Below are 19,017 nucleotides of genomic sequence, written 5' to 3' on the forward strand. Positions count from 1 at the left end.
GGAAAGAATGGCAGTAGTTTCATTATGGGCTGAACTATCCCTTGAACTAGTTTAGACAAGGACTTTAGATGTTTTTCAGTATAGAGTAATGTTTGAACGTATGATGATGAGACAAACCCAAATCTGGCAGCCTTGATCTCTGGGTCCTCTCTGCAGCTCTCATTGCACCAGTAAACTGCACGTTCCTGCATGCTGTTAACTCAGATCTGCATTTCTCTTTCGCTGCCTTGTTTTCTCTCTCACTCTCTAATGTTTTGTTTCATGTTGTGTGTTTCACTATTCTCTGTATTCTTTCAGGATCAGCCACCCCTTCTCCACCACCAACCCCCCCTGTCACTCAATCTTTGCAGCCCCCGTTTCTCAAGGGTACAAAACACTCCTGTCCCGTCACCTTCTCTCGTTCCTCGATTGTACTGCTTGTATGATACTGTGTGGGACTGATACTCTGTTGACAATATACTGTTCAATACCTCACAAGGTGTCGGATACAGTTTCAATGATCTATAATAAAAAGGAAAGTGATGACAGCTATAGTGTAGATTCAAAAGTTTGGGGTCTGCAGTTTATTTATTTATTCTATCAAGGACATATTATATTAATCAAAAGTGGCATTTATTAAAACATTAAAATGGAAAAGTTATTTTAAATTGTAATCATATTTCACAACATTACTATTTTACTGTATTTTTGATATCTTTCAAAAAGAAAAGAAAAAATCTCACCAACCCCAAACTTTTGAACGATTGTGCGAGTAATTGAAAAAAAAAAATGTCTAGTAGCCCCAAAAAAAACACTTAAAATTAGGATTTTATTGTATTAGATATCAAATATCAAAACTAGTGGCATATAAGCAAATTATGCTAAAGATTTGATCAGAACTACCTTCTATATTAAGTCCACACACTTTTTTGGGGCCGCAAGACATCGAAATATATAGGATTTTTTCATAATCTCTAAATTCTTACATCAATTGTACTTTTCCTTGTTTGATCAGTGCCACCTACTGCTCGGATGTTTGGGAGTGTGAACTCCTCGGTGGAGGAGGGCCATGCTGTAATAAGCTGGGAAAACTCTTTGCCGGATAGGAATGTTTATGTGGAATATGTTGTTGCTAACAGTAAGACTTTCCTCCTTAAAATTTCACAACTGCAGTGCGTTTCTATATAGCCTTAGTATAATTCATAGTCAAAGTTCAAGCTTATTTTCTACTATTTATTGTCTAATATCAGAATAAACATTGTTTTGATAGATTCCTGTACTTTTAATAACTCAACATTTTATTATGCTTTAAAACAACATAAATACATAAAAATAAATAAATAAAAAATGTCTTCTGTTTTTCTGATTATAATTACAAGTAACTTAGAGTAGTTGACCCAAAAATGAAAATTCTGTCATCATTTATTCACCCTCAAGTTGTTCCAAACCTGTCTGAATTTCTGTCTTATGCTGAACACAAAAGAAGATATTTTGAAGAATGTCGGAAACCAAGCAGTTGATGGGCCCTATTGACTTACATAGTAAAAAAACATCTATACTATGGAAGTCAACGAGGTCCATCAACTGTTTGGTTACCCATATTCTTCAAAATATCTTCTTTTGTGTTCAGCAGAAGAAAGAAATTCGTACAGGTTTGGAACAACTTGAGGGTGAGTAAATGATGACAGAACATGATTTTGAACAATTCCTTTAAAGAACAAATTCTACTGGAACATTCAATTAATTAAATACACTTTTTTTTGGAGTAATTAGTTTTGCAATAATCTCTCCCCTGCCATCGGTCCTTCTCTCCAGGTAATGAACCCTGGAAAACAGAGTTTGTAAATGGCACTCGGACATATCAGATTAGAGGACTAAAGCCGGGGATGCCTTATAGGGTTCGGTTGGTAGCCAAAGACCACTCAGACGCAACGGTCCACAGTACAGAGGTTACAGAGATTACAGTTCCAGGTGAGGAGAGCATGTCTGTAGACCGCCAGAATCCACCTCACCTGTCACTCACCCGCGAAGCCCCGTCCAGTCTCAGTCCCAGACATCACCTGTAGTTTTTGTTTGGAATATTAACAAATCACACATGCTTGGAGTCCAGGCAGGTTTATGGAAATGTAGATGCATGCCAGAATTGTCCATCTTTTCTTCCTTCCTTCCTTCTTTCTTTCTTTCCTTCCTTTTTTTTACATCCTACAGAGGTCTTCAGAGCATTTTAAATGCACAATGCACTTCCTCAAATCCATGGTGGCCATTTCTTGTTAGCGTCATACAAATGAGACTTCTGATTTTGTTGATGTGATTTAGATGTTCAACCCATGTTCATTTCTGTTTTACTGTTGATAACACTGTATAACACACACATTATTTTTTTTTTGGGTTGGGGGAGATTTGAGAGATAAATTAACATTTCAAATGAAAGAAAACTGAGAATTGGTTCATTTTGTATCTGCTTCCTCTCTTTTGTGTGTGCATGTGCAGCCATGACCAGCAACCAGGTTGACATTGCCACGCAGGGCTGGTTTATCGGGCTAATGTGTGCCATTGCTTTACTGATCCTGGTGCTCCTCATCGTTTGCTTCATAAAGAGGAACAAAGGAGGCAAATATCCGGGTAAGTGAATGTACAAAATTGATATGAGATATTAAAGCGCATCCATGTGGTACAAACGCTGAATCTAAAACCTCTAAGACCACTAATATGCGACAAGATTTTGTGGCTTTGACCACGTGAACTATTTTGAATGAAAATCCAAACTTTAATGCCATGCAACTTGTTGATTTTTCAATCACATAGTGAAAGAAAAAGAAGATGCCCATCAAGACCCAGAGATCCAGCCCATGAAAGAGGATGATGGGACATTTGGGGAGTATAGGTGAGGAGAACAACTACAGTTATTTATATCACTACAGACAGCAATCATAAGAACTAAATGTTTCAATTGCACTGGTGATTTTGTTGTGGTTTCACGACTCATTGAAAGCAAACTTACTTCTCTTGCTCAGGGATTCAGACTGTAATTTTTTCATTCCTCTGAGATGAATGTAAACATCTGTGGCCCCTCCACAAACAGCTCGAGGAAAGCAGGAGCAACCCTTTTCATACGTTTTAACAATCCTTAACCAAAGCTGTGTACTATATGTTTTATTTTACACATTTTTATTTCAGTTCTTCATTTTACTTTTTAATTTATTTAGCACATTTTAAATGTCAAGTCAATTGCCTTCCTGATTTACATTAATGCTGGATTTATTGGTGTGATTTTGTTTTGTGTCATCATTAATATGTATTGTCATTGATGATATTTATTATTCTTTTTAATTTATTATTTTGTATTTGTGTTAATTTCCAGTAATATGTATTGTCATATTGTCATATTGCTGTTGCAATGCAGTAGATATGATTGGAACTGACTGATGAATTGGTCTCAGCTTACAGTACAGGACATAAATTCAAATATTTGAAATAAATATTATATATTAATTAAATTATATATAACGGACCCTTAAATCATTACAATTCAATTTCAGCTTCTGATGAATATGCCAAATCAGAATTGCAATTGAAGTCATCAGTCATGTTTTTTTGTTTTTTTTGTCTTTGTATTAACATTCCATGTCCTGTTCATCGAGTCCATCATTTGTTGTGTATAATGTCACTGCATACATTGTCTTTATTGCAAAGTAATAACCTCATTGTCAAACATGTCAGTCTGTCTCATTTGTTCCTCTTGTGTGTTTTGATATTGGGGGGAGTTCAGGTCTTTAGAAAGGTAAGAGGGGCTTTGCAAATCTTGCATGCATACATTCCCCCATTATTCATCTCTTAGTTACAGTAGATCATTAAACGAATAGCTGTAAATCTCATGGACAAGCCAAATCCAACCAAGTCTGGAAAAAAAAGTGCATAGTTATTTGTATTTTTTGATTGCTCATTGTGATTTTACTTCATTTATATGATTATTTTACTGCATTTGTTTAGAAATCCTCAATGGTCATTTTCTGTTTTGTTTTTTTCTGTTTTGAGAGAAGTGGTTCATGCATTATGATGAATGTGCCCTAACTTACCCTTTCAAATGCACGTTATGACCAGTTATTACCATCTACTACCTCCCGGATGTAGGAGAGACGCATTTATGGACTGTCGTGAAAATACCTGCACTAAACAGCATGTTGGAAATGGACAATCTCCAATATCTAGTTTTAAATGGTGCTGTTTGTAATATCCTCCCCTCCCCCTTGTCTCTGCTCTTTACATCAGTGATACGGAGGATCACAAGCCCCTGAAGGGCAGCCGGACCCCATCCAATGGCACGGTCAAGAAGGACGACAGTGACGACAGCCTGGTGGATTACGGCGAGGGAGGAGACGGCCAGTTCAACGAGGACGGCTCGTTCATCGGACAGTACAGCGGGAAGAAGGAAAAAGACACGGCGGAGGGCAACGAGAGTTCGGAGGCTCCTTCCCCGGTCAATGCCATGAACTCCTTTGTGTGACTACCTGGATACGCCTCGTGACCTTTGACCCATCCAACGCCCCTCCCCCTTGTCACACCATCTTATGGAGAACATTCTCTATTGCACTGTGACCCCCTGACATCACACAGAAAAAGAAATAAAACAAACTCCCCTAATGTAAGGCAGTGAGAAATTATGCAAAATGCAAGCAGAGGGCCAGTCCTAGCTTCACGGCGATTGGTCAGAGTGAACATCACATGACTTTAAGACGTAATGAGCATATTATCTTATTGCAAGCATACATATATATTAATATATGTGCATAGGAATATATAAATTGACATATATAAGAAACTATTTTATTAACATGGCCCTATTTACTGTCAGATGGCATTATATCACACCATCTTGTACCTTGGACACGCATGGAATCAGTTATTGACATCATGCCTTCTGCGAATTAGCATTAAGGTGTGGTCACATTTACTGTTGTTCACTGAATTTTCACAGGTGAAAACCAGTCATTTCACTAGGAATTTGGGAATTTTGCGTAAGGGAGGAAGATTTCGCCACATGCCACATATATTCAATGGACCTTTTTGCATGTGAAATTTCGCCAAAATTTCGCTAATGTGACCGCACCTTTAGCCAGCTTTGTGGAGACAGTGAACCTCGTCTGACTGTATTGATACCACTTTTGCTTCACAGCTAATGCCTGTTACGTTCTGTCGTCAGTGTTAAAATCGGTATAATGCACATTTCAGGCACCAATGTCTTTGTGGGCATTGTTGTGAAGTATGTAATACGTGTAAAAGCTGTTCTTAGGCGTCTTTTTGGCAGACAGGAGTTTCGAATAAACGAAAAAATCACAGAATTTACAAACTGGTTATCAGGGATGAGGAAGCATGTTTTTGACACACAAGCACGCAGACGTGGTTTTGTCCTTTTTCAGTTCTTTCGTGGTTCATTTTGCACCCTTATATTTATTCACGGCGAACCTCTTTCGATGTTTTATCCTTGAAGAAAAGTCAGTGACCGACTTAAGGAGTTAAGGTTCACTTCACCCAGGACGGTTTTTGTGAAGGAAAGCCCCCCAGTCAGCCATGTAGCCACACGTAGCCCCGCGATGGGCGCCAGAATTCACACCGCCCTTGGTGTGGTTTTACAGTATGGGATGCAACGAAGGCCCCTCAGCACGGTTCCTTAGTGCCTTGGTAGAAAACATTATTCTATAATCAAAAAAACGAGTCCCTCTCATCGCTTTGAGTCCTTTTATATCAGTACTGCAAGTGATACCGAAGTCCAGGGCTGACTGAAGACCGCAAGACTTCAGGAAATGATGTCACATACTCAGCTGCCACTGAAATCACCTCAAATTGGGGTGAGGGGCATCTCATTCCCCTTATTGACAGCTAATACTGCCACTTTTCTGTAATGAGTGAACTGCTGTTGATTGGTCAGATCTGACACATTGATGGCAACTCATAAAGGCGATGGAAACATCCGACTGTGGTATTTACAGTAGCCTGTCCTTGGAAAAATCTCAACATATGCGACACCAGTAGGCAGAAATATACACATTCTCACATGTAACTGTTTTTTAAACCATGTTATTGCATGTTATGAAGTATTACAAGCTGTCGAGTGTAGTGAAATCAGGGCTTCACTGAACACACGGTCGGCAGTGGTGCTGCCGTCAAATATGGCTGGAGTATGTGCGGTTTATGCAGGCATGCATATGTACATGTGTGCGTTTGAGTGCGTGTGTGTGATGGCTGTGAATGTGTGTTTGAGGATGTCTGTGCACTGTATATATGGGGCGAGCCTCTGTTTTTTGGCAAGGCCCTAGATTTTCATGATTTAGCTTGTCATAACTTGCATCAAGTTTTTTAGTTTGGAATTGTCTGCTTTTTAATGTATAGATATGACATTTGCTTTGTAAATATCCAGCCAAAATGATTTTAGACACATGAAAGGATGCAGGGGAAAGCTGCTGAGATATCCTATCACGCCCATCACGCAAAATCCCAGGATGCTCGTCTAGAGGGACTGTCCCGGCTATGTATGTACTGTAAGTCACTTTGGGTGAAGAAAGGAACCCAGTTGTAAAGTGACGACCCCCCCATTTCCTGAACCCCATGAGTGAGAAAAACAGGGAACAACCGATGATTGAGTATACGTACTGTAAGGTAGCACTGCAGTAAACCGCACAGTGTCCCACCTGAATTCACACACACGCATCAGCTCTTATTCTTTTAATGGCACTGTTGTTTTCTTTTCTATTTGGCCAGCTAGCTTATGACATTTTTCTGTAGGAAAAATAAGAGAAGAAATGGACGCATCCCCAAAGAAGGAGGCCGGATTGCACTGCTGTGGGTGCAGAATCTTTTGATGTGTTTATGTCGGAGGGGGCAAAGACGGATGAAACGTAGTGTGTGAAATAATATTCTGGTTAATGTTAAAGCTACATGAAATTAAAGCATGAAAGGCTGTGAAATGGTTTACTCTATAATATAATCGCAAAACAAAAAAAATATTTTGTATATAAAAGAATTAAAATAAATGTTGGTTTCCGGATTTCACTACCATCTGTCTGTTTTTGATTTTATTCCTTGTTCACAATAATTATCTTAGCCAAAGACATTTATTCACAGTGACTTCACAAATAAGAAAAAAATGGCAAAAGCTAAAGCCTTTTCTCTTTTTGTATTTTTTTTGTAAACATTCTTTACTTAAAAAAAAAAAATTCTTCTTTTGATTTAGCCTAATTAAATAATATTAAACTTTCTCATGGTTGTTTTATTATTCATTTATTCATGATATGTTATTAATATTTATTTATATATATACTTTTTTTAAACTTTTAATATTGTGCATCAAAATGTGCATAATGCATTTTTGTATAAGCTCATTTTTGTTCATATTTTTATTTCAAATGAAAATTGACCTCCAATGACCCAACTTACCACCTGACGCAGTTACCTCTTAAGGTGGGGCAGGTTCAATTCTCTTATTGACTGAGAAAAAAATTCATGTTTCTATGGCCTAACAATATAGCAGAAAATCCTGCAATATATAATTAGATACATTAGTAAGTAGGACAACTTAAGCAAACAGTAGCTCAACGTACCACATTGTTCCCTAAATGTTACATTACACTTTCAGGTTTTATCAGCCTTTTGGCCTCCTAATCCGATTGGATTGATTCTCTTGGATTTGAATTTATAGAAATACTGTATGTGTGTGTGTGTGTGTGTGTGTGTGTACAGCCTATATTACATATAGGCTATATATATATAGTGGCATAACGTTCCTCCCTGTATTGATGTTACACCATATAAACAACAAAAATCTATTTCTCTCCCTCCCCCTGTGTGTAAGAATTTAATCCATTGGATTTGAACAGATGTGTGTGGATAAGCCTCCTTAAATCACCAAATATCTTAGTCCATATACATTCTGAATCATTCGCAAATGCCTCAAAATCACCTTGACCATCAGTTTGAGACCCACTGCAGCAGCACATGGACTCCGAGAGCATCAGTCCTGGCATGCGCAGTTTCCGCTCTCATCCAATAGCAGGCTGGCGCGCGCGGGCCATGTGTCTGTCTGTCTCCCCGCTGGGCTGCGGGACGATGCGGTGGTTCTGATCCAGCTCTGTGGGTTTGACGAAGGATTTAACACATTCTTCCGGTAAGTTTGCTGCTGATATAATGATATGTATAGGATATTCTGGTGAAAATATGATCCGTCTGTGACCTTCAGGAGTTTATACTGCATGCTAAAGTCTGGATGGAGGTGTTCGCGCAGTTTGGGAATACCGCAATGCAGAAGAACAGGGTGGATGAGTCCGGTTTATGTCATCCGTTTAACATTAAAAATACATAAATAAAATAGACAATAAAATAAGAATAGCCTAAATATTAAAATTAAATTACAAATGAAAACAAAAAAAATTAATAAATAAAAGGCGTGGATTCATAGGCTACAAATGATTGTAAAATAATGTTTTTTTTTTTTTTTAAATACTGATACATTTTCTAATTGTTCTGCTGAAACAAGCTGTGATGCGAGTTAATTACATGATATTTACTTGTGTAAAGTTTAAACGGGACAGAAGTTAGTCCTTGGTTTCCTGGTAACAAATAAAGATAGATTGTAATGACAGTGTTATGTCGGAGGGCGGCGCTAAATAGTTATCAATTATAATCCATGACGCAGTTATTAGATTTATTAGGGCTTGCATATACATTTAATAATACTTTGGCATTATCATTCATTCATAATTCACTGCATAATAGTTTTGCAAAAAATAGTGAGGGAAGGGCCAGTGACATCAGGCATCATTTGTATTGCTCTGTTAAATTAAAATGTAAAGCATTTAATTGTGTTTAAAGATATTTTGGAATCAGGCAGCTGCTAGATTTTTTTTTACTGCCACTCCCTTAGAATGAGATTACAGGCACGCAGTGACCTAAATCCCAGTGTGCAGGACCAGAGCAGACAGCAGATCAGAGGATGCAATGAGATTAGAAGAGATTGGTGAAAATACCATGGATAGAAGTAGACAACATGTGCATAACTTGCTACAAGGACTCTTTTATGAGCAGTTTGAGAGCTGGATGGCCAAACATGCAGACAGACAAGTATGCTCAAGGATGAAATTGTATGTGTGTGTGAGAGTCTTTGCAGCTTCTTGAGATGCATAATGAATAGACACGTCATAGCTACAAGGCAGACAAAAAAATGTCCTTTCTAACCTTCTGCAATGGTTAATGTGTAAAAGTGCAGCAACATCAGATAAAGAGATGCTTGCATGCGTTATCAAGGAGATTGCATTATCATTCTTAGAACTGCATTACAATATGTGTGTATACCAAGACTTACCTTTGCTTCATGTGTTCAAATGCGCTTATGTGTATGTGAAATAGAGGAGGCAGTTTGCTGATTCACTGTTATGGTGGTAGGCTGTGATAACTTGCTCATATTTTTACATTTTGAACACAATCTGCTATAGCCTGCTACATCAGAGCAAGACAGCCACACAGCACTTCACCCTCCTCACACACTCTCTCTCTTTCTCTCTCTTTCTCAGGCCTGGGTTTTAACTGTCACATCGACAAGATGGTGGCCCCAGCCATGTTTCTGTGTGTTCTCTCTTACTTCTTCTTAACGGCCGGTGAGGAACTGAGTGTGTGTTTGTGTGTGTGTTTACTTGGCTAAATTGTAGCAACAGAATTATGCCAATAATTTATCCAAATTATAGGAATGTCTTCAAACGTATAAAATGACGTTAAACTAGATATAAAGTGTATTCTTATCTCAAAAAAAAAAAAAAAGTGCTTATAGTTTCGGTGAGGATTAGTCCGTACTCCGTAGTCATGAGAATGAACTTTATGTAAAATCAACAAGATTTTTTATGTACTCTTTTAAATTTTGCCTATATCCAAAGTGCAGTTGATGCAGTCAATAATCCCCATGAAGAAAACATACCAAATTATGTGTATGTTTGTGTGATTCACCTGAATTTGTACAAAATGAATTACCTTTTAAATTACATCTACAGTATGATCGTCTCCCTTGCTGTCCAAGTAAATGAAGTCAAATTAAAATCATTTTGATTTGTTTTCTTCCCACTCCAGCTGCAATTAAACCCAGGATATTTGAACCCAGAATCTTTGACAGTAAGTCTTTTACTTTCACTTACAAGTCCGCCAAACTTGACTATAAACATAGCATTAAGTGTTGATGTTTTTACCACATTGCTGTTAGTTAGGTTTAGGTTGGGTTTTTGTAGATTGAGTGTAATGCTGGCTCATGTCATGTCCATCAGAGGAGGCCACAGGCTTTGGCCCTATATTTGAGGAGGAGCCTCTAGACACCGTGTACGCAGAGGATTCACCAGAGAACAAAATCTCCATGAATTGCAGAGTGCGAGCCAACCCACCGGCCATCATCAAGTAATGTTTTCTTTCCTGATCCCGAGCTTTGTTTGTCGTGACCTCTGTCTGTATGGGGAAATCTCTTTTGCAGAGAGGTGTTTATCACTTGCGAGAAGAATCTTTGAGAAAAAGGTCATTAATGAAAGCCTGTATTTCACAGATGGTGGTTAAACAACTGGGAAATTAAACTAATGGAACAGCCTGATGAGCACTTTAGCCTGGTGGGAGGAAACCTGCTCATCACCAACCCAGAAAAGAGCAAGCATGCTGGGAAATATGTGTGTGTGGCCAAGAACGTCTACGGCACCGTCATCAGCAAAGAGGCCTCCGTCAAATTTGGATGTATGTGACGGACAGGACTTGTTATGTTCGTAAAGGCTGTGAACTGTCACCAGATGTCTCTTTTGTCATATCCTCTCCTCAGTTCATTTTTTTATATTTTCCGGGCCGCAGACCTGAACCAGTTCCCTACAGATGAGAGAGAGCCGGTGAATGTTAAGGAGGGACAGGGGGCCGTCCTGCTGTGTTCTCCTCCCTCTCGATATCCAAGTAAGACGCATACAGATGACTAAAAAAAAGATGATTCATGTCCACTTGCCTTCCAGCAACTCAAATCTCATTTCTGTCAATTGTTTTGTTTGTCTCCCAGGTGAAGTGATGTTCCGCTGGATCTATAACGACTTCCCCAACTTCATCCTCCCGGACCAGAGGCGTTTCGTGTCTCAGACCACCGGGAATCTGTACATCGCTAAAGTCGAGGCGTCAGACGTCGGGAATTATTCTTGTTTTGTTTCAAGTCCCACCATCGGCAAGAGTGTTTTCAGCATGCCGATTCCTCTGATTCCACAAATAGAGAGTGAGTGCTTTCTCATAACCCACAATACCAAGATTTGACTCATAATTGCCTTACTGAGAGCACTGTTGTTTCTAAAGGTCGATTATGACCTAGCTTTTCATCTCTGCCCTTTACACAGAGGAGGTGAAGCGATATCCTGCTGATATCCGTGTGAAATTTCCCAAGACTTACGCTTTGGTGGCGCAGAACATCACTCTGGAGTGCTTTGCCCTCGGAAAGTGAGTCAACAAATGCGGATGCTGTTCATATAGTCTGAACGGTGATACCATGGTACTTTCATATTACATTACAATGGTTCTGAAGGAACACACTATAGTATTAACAGTATTTCAAAGAATATCAATAATCATGTCCTAAAAACATTGTAATACCATAGTACTTTTTTGTTAATGAAGCATTGTTACTCGCACAATAGCATTAGATTTGTTCTTCGCTCGTTGTTCGGGTTGTTTCTAACCATATAAACTCAATCTTTATACCTTTAAGTCCTCTCCCACATATCCGCTGGAGGAAGTTAGACGCTGATCTCCCGCCCAACTATGAGGTCAGCATGAATGGAGCTTTACTGCACCTGCTTAATGTCCAGTACGAGGACGAGGGCAGCTACGAGTGTGAGACGCTCAACGTTAAGGGAATGGACTGGTATCGACAGTGGCTCTATGTGGAGGGTAACACAAGCTCAAAATTCAACAGACTCTGATTTATGCATTTGGTGGATAAACACGTCTTTTATACAACTACAGACAGCATTTAATTATATTATATTATATTATTGCCACATCGATAAATCGCGATTAATCGCATCTAACAACAGTTTGTATATTTATATGCGCGTGTGTGTGTGTGAGTGTATGTGTGTATATATATATACACACACACATTATATATATATGTTAGATGCAATTTTTAATCGATTTGATAAAACTAATAATATTGTATTATATTATATTGTAAAGTGCTGTCAAAACGATAATCACATCTAACAAAAGTTTGTACACACACACACACACACACACACACACACACACACACACACACACACACACACACACACACACACACACACACACACACACACACACATACAGTGTGTATATATATATATATATATTTAATGTATATACATACATACACACATAGTACATATATGTTAGATGCGATTAATCGTGATTAATCGATTTGACAGAACTAATATTATTTTAGATTATGTTATATTAGAAAGTGCTGTCAAAATAAATAATCGCATAATACGCATGTGTTTGTGTGTGCGTATGTATGTGTATATACACATATTATATGTTATGTCAGATGCGATTAATTGTGATTAATCGATTATTTTGAATCGATTTGACAGAACTAATTATATTATATTAAATTGTTTCCTCAGGTGCTCCAGAGTGGGCTGAGCACATCAATGACACAGAGAAAGATGTTGGTAGTGAGCTCACTCTCAGATGTGTTGCCGTGGGGAAGCCCCAACCATGGATACGCTGGCTGAAGGATGGCTATTCGGTTAATACCCTGTTTTATACGCTGTGGAAAACCCATATGAGAACTTCGAGTTGTTCAGTATGTTTTATGTCAGGTAATCCTGTGTGTTCTGCTACATTTTTCCTGATCTCCAGTACGGCAAAGGGGAGCTGAAGTTCTCCAGCCTCACGTTTGAGGATTCAGGCATGTATCAGTGCGTTGCTGAGAACGAATGGGGGACCATCTATGCCAGCGCAGAGCTTCGGGTCGTCTGTAAGCTTTTAAATACTTCTTTACTGTCATGCTTCTGAAGTAGTAGTTTACATAGAACAATAGAAATAGCTGCACTTTTCTGAAGGTGTATTTAAAAAAGGCATTATATATGAAGGTTGAGTGTCTCCAATGGTCTCTTCACAGCCTGCGCACCAACATTCATTTATAATCCAGTGAAGAAGGTTCTGCTAGGGGCTGAAAATGGACGTGTGGTCATAGAGTGCAACCCCCGTGCTGCTCCGAAACCCAGGTTCATCTGGAAACGAGGATCAGAGTCACTGACCAACTCTTCACGGTTAGTCAGTCCATGTTAAAATGCATGCATTTACTTACAGGTAAATCGTGATGAGAAGCTTAGCCACAGTTATCATCATCATCATCATCTCTTTTCATCCTTATTTTTCAGGATGTTAATTTGGGATGATGGAAGTCTGGAGATTCTGAACGCAACAAAAAGTGATGAGGGGTCGTACACCTGTTACGCTGAGAATGACCGCGGCAAATCCAACAGCACAGGGACCCTCACTATCACCGGTCAGACAGAATTCAAATCTCCTCACCTAAACTCATTTATTTGTGTAATAATTTTATTTTATTGTTTTATTTGATTTGATTGTTTTATTTTATGAATTAAGGAAAAACTATGCCCACCTAAATGTAGTCTTGAGTGTAGTTATTTAATAAAAATGTTACCATAATTAATTAACGATATAATTCTAACATAATTTGCTGAAATTAATTTAGATTATATTATAAATATAATTATTATGGGCTGAATAGTGCATGTAGATCTAAATCTATTAGTATTTATCATAGGACTTTGTGACTGGTCACTTTAGTAAATATTCCTTTTAAATGTTTTTAACTTTTATCGATATTCCATATAGCCTCTCAATTAATATATGAGGTGTATGCATTTGCGTCTATTTAATTTCTCAGAGGCCACCAAGATTACTGAGGCTCCATCAGACACCGAGGCAGTTGTTGGTGACAGTAGAGTTCTCCAGTGCTCTGCATCACATGACCCCAGCCTGGACATCACCTTCATCTGGACTGTCGATTCCTACGTCATCAACTTCTACACAGACTTTGAACACTACGAGCAGCTCATGGTGAGTAGAGGCAAGAATCCCACGAGTTCTGTTGATGGGAAATACAGGAGGACATTCATTGTTTGTGTGTGTGTGTGTGTGTGTGTGTGTGTGTGTGTGTGTGTGTGTGTGTGTGTGTGTGTGTGTGTGTGTGTGTGTGTGTGTGTGTGTGTGTGTGTGTGTGTGTGTGTTTTCGCAGGGTCATGAGGACAGTGGAGACCTGCTGATCAAGAATATTCAGGTGAGGCATGCTGGACACTATATCTGCACAGCTCAGACTATAGTGGACAACGCCACCGCGGAAGCTGAAGTTTTTGTTAAAGGTTGGTGATTTCAAGTGTGTCCGTAGCTTATGATATGTGCATATGATTAAAAATGTGAAGATAAATGTTAAAGAGGACCTATTATTCTTTTCTACATTTTCAACTTTCTTTAGTGTGTAATGTTGCTGTTTGAGCATGAAAAGGTCTGCAAAGCTACAAAGCACAAAGCCCATTCCAAAGGGAGTTATTCTCTATATTATGTGTGCACTGTTTCTGAACTCCCTGAAACACCTCGATTTGTAGTCTTGAGGTTTCTTCCGGGAATGTACGTGTCACAATATTCCTCATTTAAATAATTCCCGCCCAAGGTTTGCACAATAAAAAGGGAGTGAGGCCTGGTTGAGTTGCTTTAGTAGTGTGTTGTCGCCATGTCCAAGAGATGTTGTTTTTTACACCCCAAATCCAGTTTTAAAGCAACACTAAAGAACTTTTCCTCTTCGGTTGAGACTTTGTAAAATAATCAAATATGGCCTCTTTAAAAACAATGAGGTGATTGTTTATCTGCTTAACAACTAAGTGTTTGCATTATTGCATTATTATTTTCATCAAATAGACCATCATAAAATTGTCGCGAATATCGACCGTTTTCGCTTCAGGTTTGCCTGGTCCTCCGGGTGGCCTCCGCGTGGAAGAGATTGGAGTCACGTCAGTAAAACTGCGATGGTGTCTGGGATCAGACCATGGCAGTCCCCTCATCCAGCATGTTGTGCAAACACTAGACTTTTATGCCCTGGATCCAGAGGACTGGAAAACTGCATCCACTTGTGAGTCCACTAGAGGGAGACAAAACGCATATCTTAAACATTTCCGACAAATGTTCTTAGTAAACAGTAAAACAATACAGAATGGAAGTTCTTTGTAAGTATTTGCAATGCATTCTGTTTAGAATATAGTTCATTCGATTTGACTTTTTCTGTCACATTTGAGAAGATCTTGTGAAGACCGTAATGTAGTCTTAATGTGATCTTAGTGTGTTTTGCTCTTGTGATGTTCTAAACTTGATAAGAACAAAGAGTGAACCAATGTTGTTTTCCCAGCTCCTGTGTTTTTGGATGGATCTACAGAGTCAGCAACCGTCGTTGACCTTTACCCCTGGATGCAATATGAATTCCGTGTTTATGCCATCAATGAATTTGGAGCTGGGGAAAACAGCCGTCCGTCAATTAAAATCAAGACATGGGATGCCGGTGAGTTTATTTATAAAGAGTACAGCTTTCAATATTTTATTGCAATATTTTATTTACAAAAAACTTAAAATTTAATATAATATAGATATATAAGTGTTTAGTAAAATCAGTTCTGTGAGGCACATAGACTCACTCAGGCTTTCTCTTATCTCAGTACCTACAGTAGCTCCTTCTGACGTCATTGGTCAGGTGGGAATAACCGGAGAGCTAATCGTGACCTGGACTGTACGTGTTCATATGCTGCAGTATCTATGCTATATATGTCGATTAGTGTTCAGTGGCAAATTTCTGATGTGTCCCTCATGTCCTTGATTCCATTGCAGCCTGTGAAACCTCAGTTCTTCTTTGGTAAAAAATTTGGCTACGCGGTGGCGTTCAAGCCGCATGAGGATAAAGAGTGGAAATGGTCAATCATGGAGGATCCCGAGACGAGACGCTACGTCTACAAAGAGAGCATGACCCCAGACACAGAGATACAGGTCAAAGTGAGCACCTTCAACAGCAAAGGAGAAGGACCCCCAAGTCTTATAGCAGTGGTCTTCTCGCCACGCCTAGGTGAGAAGGTTTGATGGTATCCGCCTCGTATTTGCTCATAAATTACTTGCTTTAAAGGTGCAGTGTGTAGATTTTAGTGGCATCTAGCAACCAATTTTGAACCGAGGGGTGAGCCCACCCCCCTTTCGAAAAAGCTACGGTGGCCAAACCAGGACAAACATGTCGTCGTTTGAGACAGCAGAGAGTAGCCAGTCAAGCAACGCACTCTGTAGAGAAGTTTGTCCGTTTAGGGCTACAGTAGAAACAAGGCGGCGCAAAATGGCGACTTACCATGTAAGAGGACCCGTGGTTTATGTAGATAGAAATGGCTCATTCTAAGGTAATAAAAACATAACGGTTCATTTTGTAAGGTCTTTATTCACCACTCAAAACATAGTTATGTATATTATAATGCATTTCTGACAATAGATCCTCTTAAATTTTACACACCGCACCTTTAACACCTGTAATATCTCTCTCAGCACCGACTGAAGCTCCATTAGACGTCTACGCCCGCCAGGTCACCTCTACAGAGGCTTTGGTCTGGTGGTTACCAGTCTACCAGGCACCGCCAAAGTGGGTCGACGGATACCAGGTGAGTCCTAAGTGGAATAATAGAAAATAATCATGAAGGTTTGATCCTCGTGTCTCTTCATTTGGTGTCTAGATTCGTTACTGGAGAAAGTACGATGATAATGAGGCTGCTGCCTCGAGAGTCATTGTGCATAGAATGATTAACCAAACGCGCCTGGAGAACATGCGGCCTGACTCTCATTACCTCATAGAGGTGCGAGCGTTCAACGGAGCCGGGCTCGGACCGCCCAGCGAGCACTGTGAAATGTTCACCAGGAGACCCCGTAAGAGATTTGCACTTCACATTACTTGCCCATCATGGGCTTATACAGGCCTTACATTTGAAACGAGAGCTTAAATGTACTGATAATATATGTATATTGTCTTCCCAGCTCCAAGTCGTAATTTGAGAGTATACAAATATGTCAGCTTTACACGCAAATGGCTCTATCTGTATTGGGATCACATCTATAACTACTGGAATGAGTCCTATGTGGAGGGTTACAAGGTGAGTCGGTTATATTTTACCTAGTATTCTGTTGACACATTAATGTCTTGTTAATCTTAATGTTTGTTTTATTTTATTACTAGAACCTTATTTTAATATCTTTATTTCAATTCATAATTTATTTGATTTATTATTTAGTTTTTTCTGGAACCTTATTTTATTGCCTTTATTTTTATTCATCCTTTTTTCTATTTTTTATTTTGTTCTATTTTATTCCTGGAACCTTATTTTAATGTATTTTATTTTATTTCATCCTTTATACTTTGGGAATCTATGGAATCTTATTTCAATTTATCATTTATACAATTAAAAATATATATATATTTATTACCGGAACCTTATTTTAATGCCGTTATTTTAGTTTATCCTTTATATTTTTTTATTTTATTTAATTTTCACTTATTTTGTTGTGTGTATTGATACTTTAGAAATATTGTAACCATTTGTATCTTTCTTTCAGATTTTGTTCCGAAAGGAAGGAGAGCGTTATGGGAAGCTTTACACCACCGGCAGGCACTACATCGACTTTCCCATGCCGGAGACCGGCGATTATCTCATAGAGGTCCGAGCCCGCTGTGAGGGAGGTGATGGACCCATATCACAGATCAGAGTACAAGGTGAATACTTCCTTTCACTAATCAATAAGGATGATTTTTAAAAAATTATCAACCTCATTCATAATTTTCCTACCCCAATGTTTGATGATGGTTCAAGCTCAACATAATTTTTCACTTCAAGATTGGAAATCCCTCTCATATATAGTCTTATCCTTTTCTGTATTTTCAGACTGACACAGTTACACAGATCTAACCGTTATACTTGTCTTTCTTATTATTGTTTTGTATTGTGTTCAGGTAAAGCAGCTCTGGGTGCTGAATCTCTCAGTGTTGCCTCTGTCTTGCTGTTGGCTCTGGGCTGGATGAATTTAGGCCTGTAGGCAAACAACAAGACAACAAAATCGACTTCTGAAAAACAATCCTAATGTAGTCTGAGTGCATTTCCTTACAGGGATGTTTTTCATGGTGAAGATAAAGTTTGTTTGGGAGTGTAAAATATAAAAAATAGTTTGTATTTACCCTCTTGATTTGCCTTACAAAATGCCCACAATCAACTAATGAAATGGTGTTGTAAAATAAATATAGAATCAGGATAGGGTAAATTTTTTGATGACTTTCCATCAGTTATTCATAAGACATATTTATTACAGAACATGTTTTGTTGGTCATTTGTTTCAATGCAAGCAGATGCACTGCGTTTGTCACTGTTTGATTTTAAAGTGACTTTCTTAGTATCATGCTACTATTTTGCTAAACATTAACACTGCAATTTTCATCTGTATATCAGTAAACATTGAAAACATTAAACAAATTGCTTTTTTTCATCACTTTGTCTTCCTAAATAAATGTGATTCACCTCATAAATGTGATTGAAACTACTATATTTCATAACCCTGTTAAAATCCTACCATTAAAGTTTCTATCTGAAAACAACAAATGGTTTAATTATGCTGATATGCTTACATTTTTTATTTTTTTTATTTACCTAAACACCATAGTTACTCTTAGGCACGTTTTTTAAATCAGAGACACAAATCTTTTGTTGTGAGAACTATTGTGTATGTCTGATAAATCAGGCCTATATGTAACAATTAGCAAGACAGCTTTAAACACTTAAAATGTCTCAAGTTTATTTGTTCATAAAACAATAATAATAAATAAAAAAAAAAATTCACTTTATGTTAAATTGCAAATTGCTATTTGTTCTTGCCTAAACTGAACTGAACAGCCTGATTATTCAAGCATATAAACACACATCC

At 38.4% G+C, this 19,017-nt stretch overlaps 2 protein-coding genes across 15 annotated transcripts in view; both read left to right on the forward strand.

Annotated features, from left to right (window-relative positions):
* Window positions 1-7,031, forward strand: part of nrcama (neuronal cell adhesion molecule a) — a 48,360-nt gene extending 41,329 nt beyond the window's left edge. For 6 of the 14 annotated variants that reach the window (XM_079624495.1, XM_079624502.1, XM_079624503.1 and 3 more), the window contains 6 exons: window positions 298-366; window positions 995-1,117; window positions 1,795-1,950; window positions 2,470-2,601; window positions 2,785-2,863; window positions 4,249-7,026. In XM_079624495.1, coding sequence (XP_079480621.1) covers window positions 298-366; window positions 995-1,117; window positions 1,795-1,950; window positions 2,470-2,601; window positions 2,785-2,863; window positions 4,249-4,483 — 794 coding nt within the window. In that variant the 3' untranslated portion in view covers window positions 4,484-7,026. Of the gene's footprint in view, window positions 1-297; window positions 367-994; window positions 1,118-1,794; window positions 1,951-2,469; window positions 2,602-2,784; window positions 2,864-2,993; window positions 3,689-4,248 lie in introns of those variants that run through there. The other 8 variants (XM_079624497.1, XM_079624499.1, XM_079624498.1 and 5 more) reach the window with 3 other exon arrangements.
* Window positions 7,032-7,948: 917 nt separating this feature from the next.
* cntn1b (contactin 1b) lies at window positions 7,949-18,941 on the forward strand. The gene is made up of 24 exons (XM_079622390.1): window positions 7,949-8,137; window positions 9,540-9,623; window positions 10,087-10,128; window positions 10,278-10,404; window positions 10,547-10,728; window positions 10,840-10,935; window positions 11,036-11,242; window positions 11,361-11,460; window positions 11,729-11,910; window positions 12,630-12,754; window positions 12,868-12,985; window positions 13,130-13,280; window positions 13,392-13,519; window positions 13,925-14,097; window positions 14,276-14,399; window positions 14,996-15,163; window positions 15,437-15,586; window positions 15,741-15,811; window positions 15,910-16,141; window positions 16,603-16,715; window positions 16,788-16,977; window positions 17,086-17,201; window positions 17,662-17,818; window positions 18,056-18,941. Exons 2-24 carry the CDS (start codon window positions 9,569-9,571, stop codon window positions 18,136-18,138), a joined length of 3,090 nt encoding a protein of 1,029 aa, XP_079478516.1. The 5' UTR covers window positions 7,949-8,137; window positions 9,540-9,568; the 3' UTR covers window positions 18,139-18,941.
* Window positions 18,942-19,017: the final 76 nt, after the last annotated feature.

Source organism: Phoxinus phoxinus, assembly GCF_949152265.1.
Source record: "Phoxinus phoxinus genome assembly, chromosome: 9".
NCBI lineage: Eukaryota > Metazoa > Chordata > Actinopteri > Cypriniformes > Leuciscidae > Phoxinus > Phoxinus phoxinus.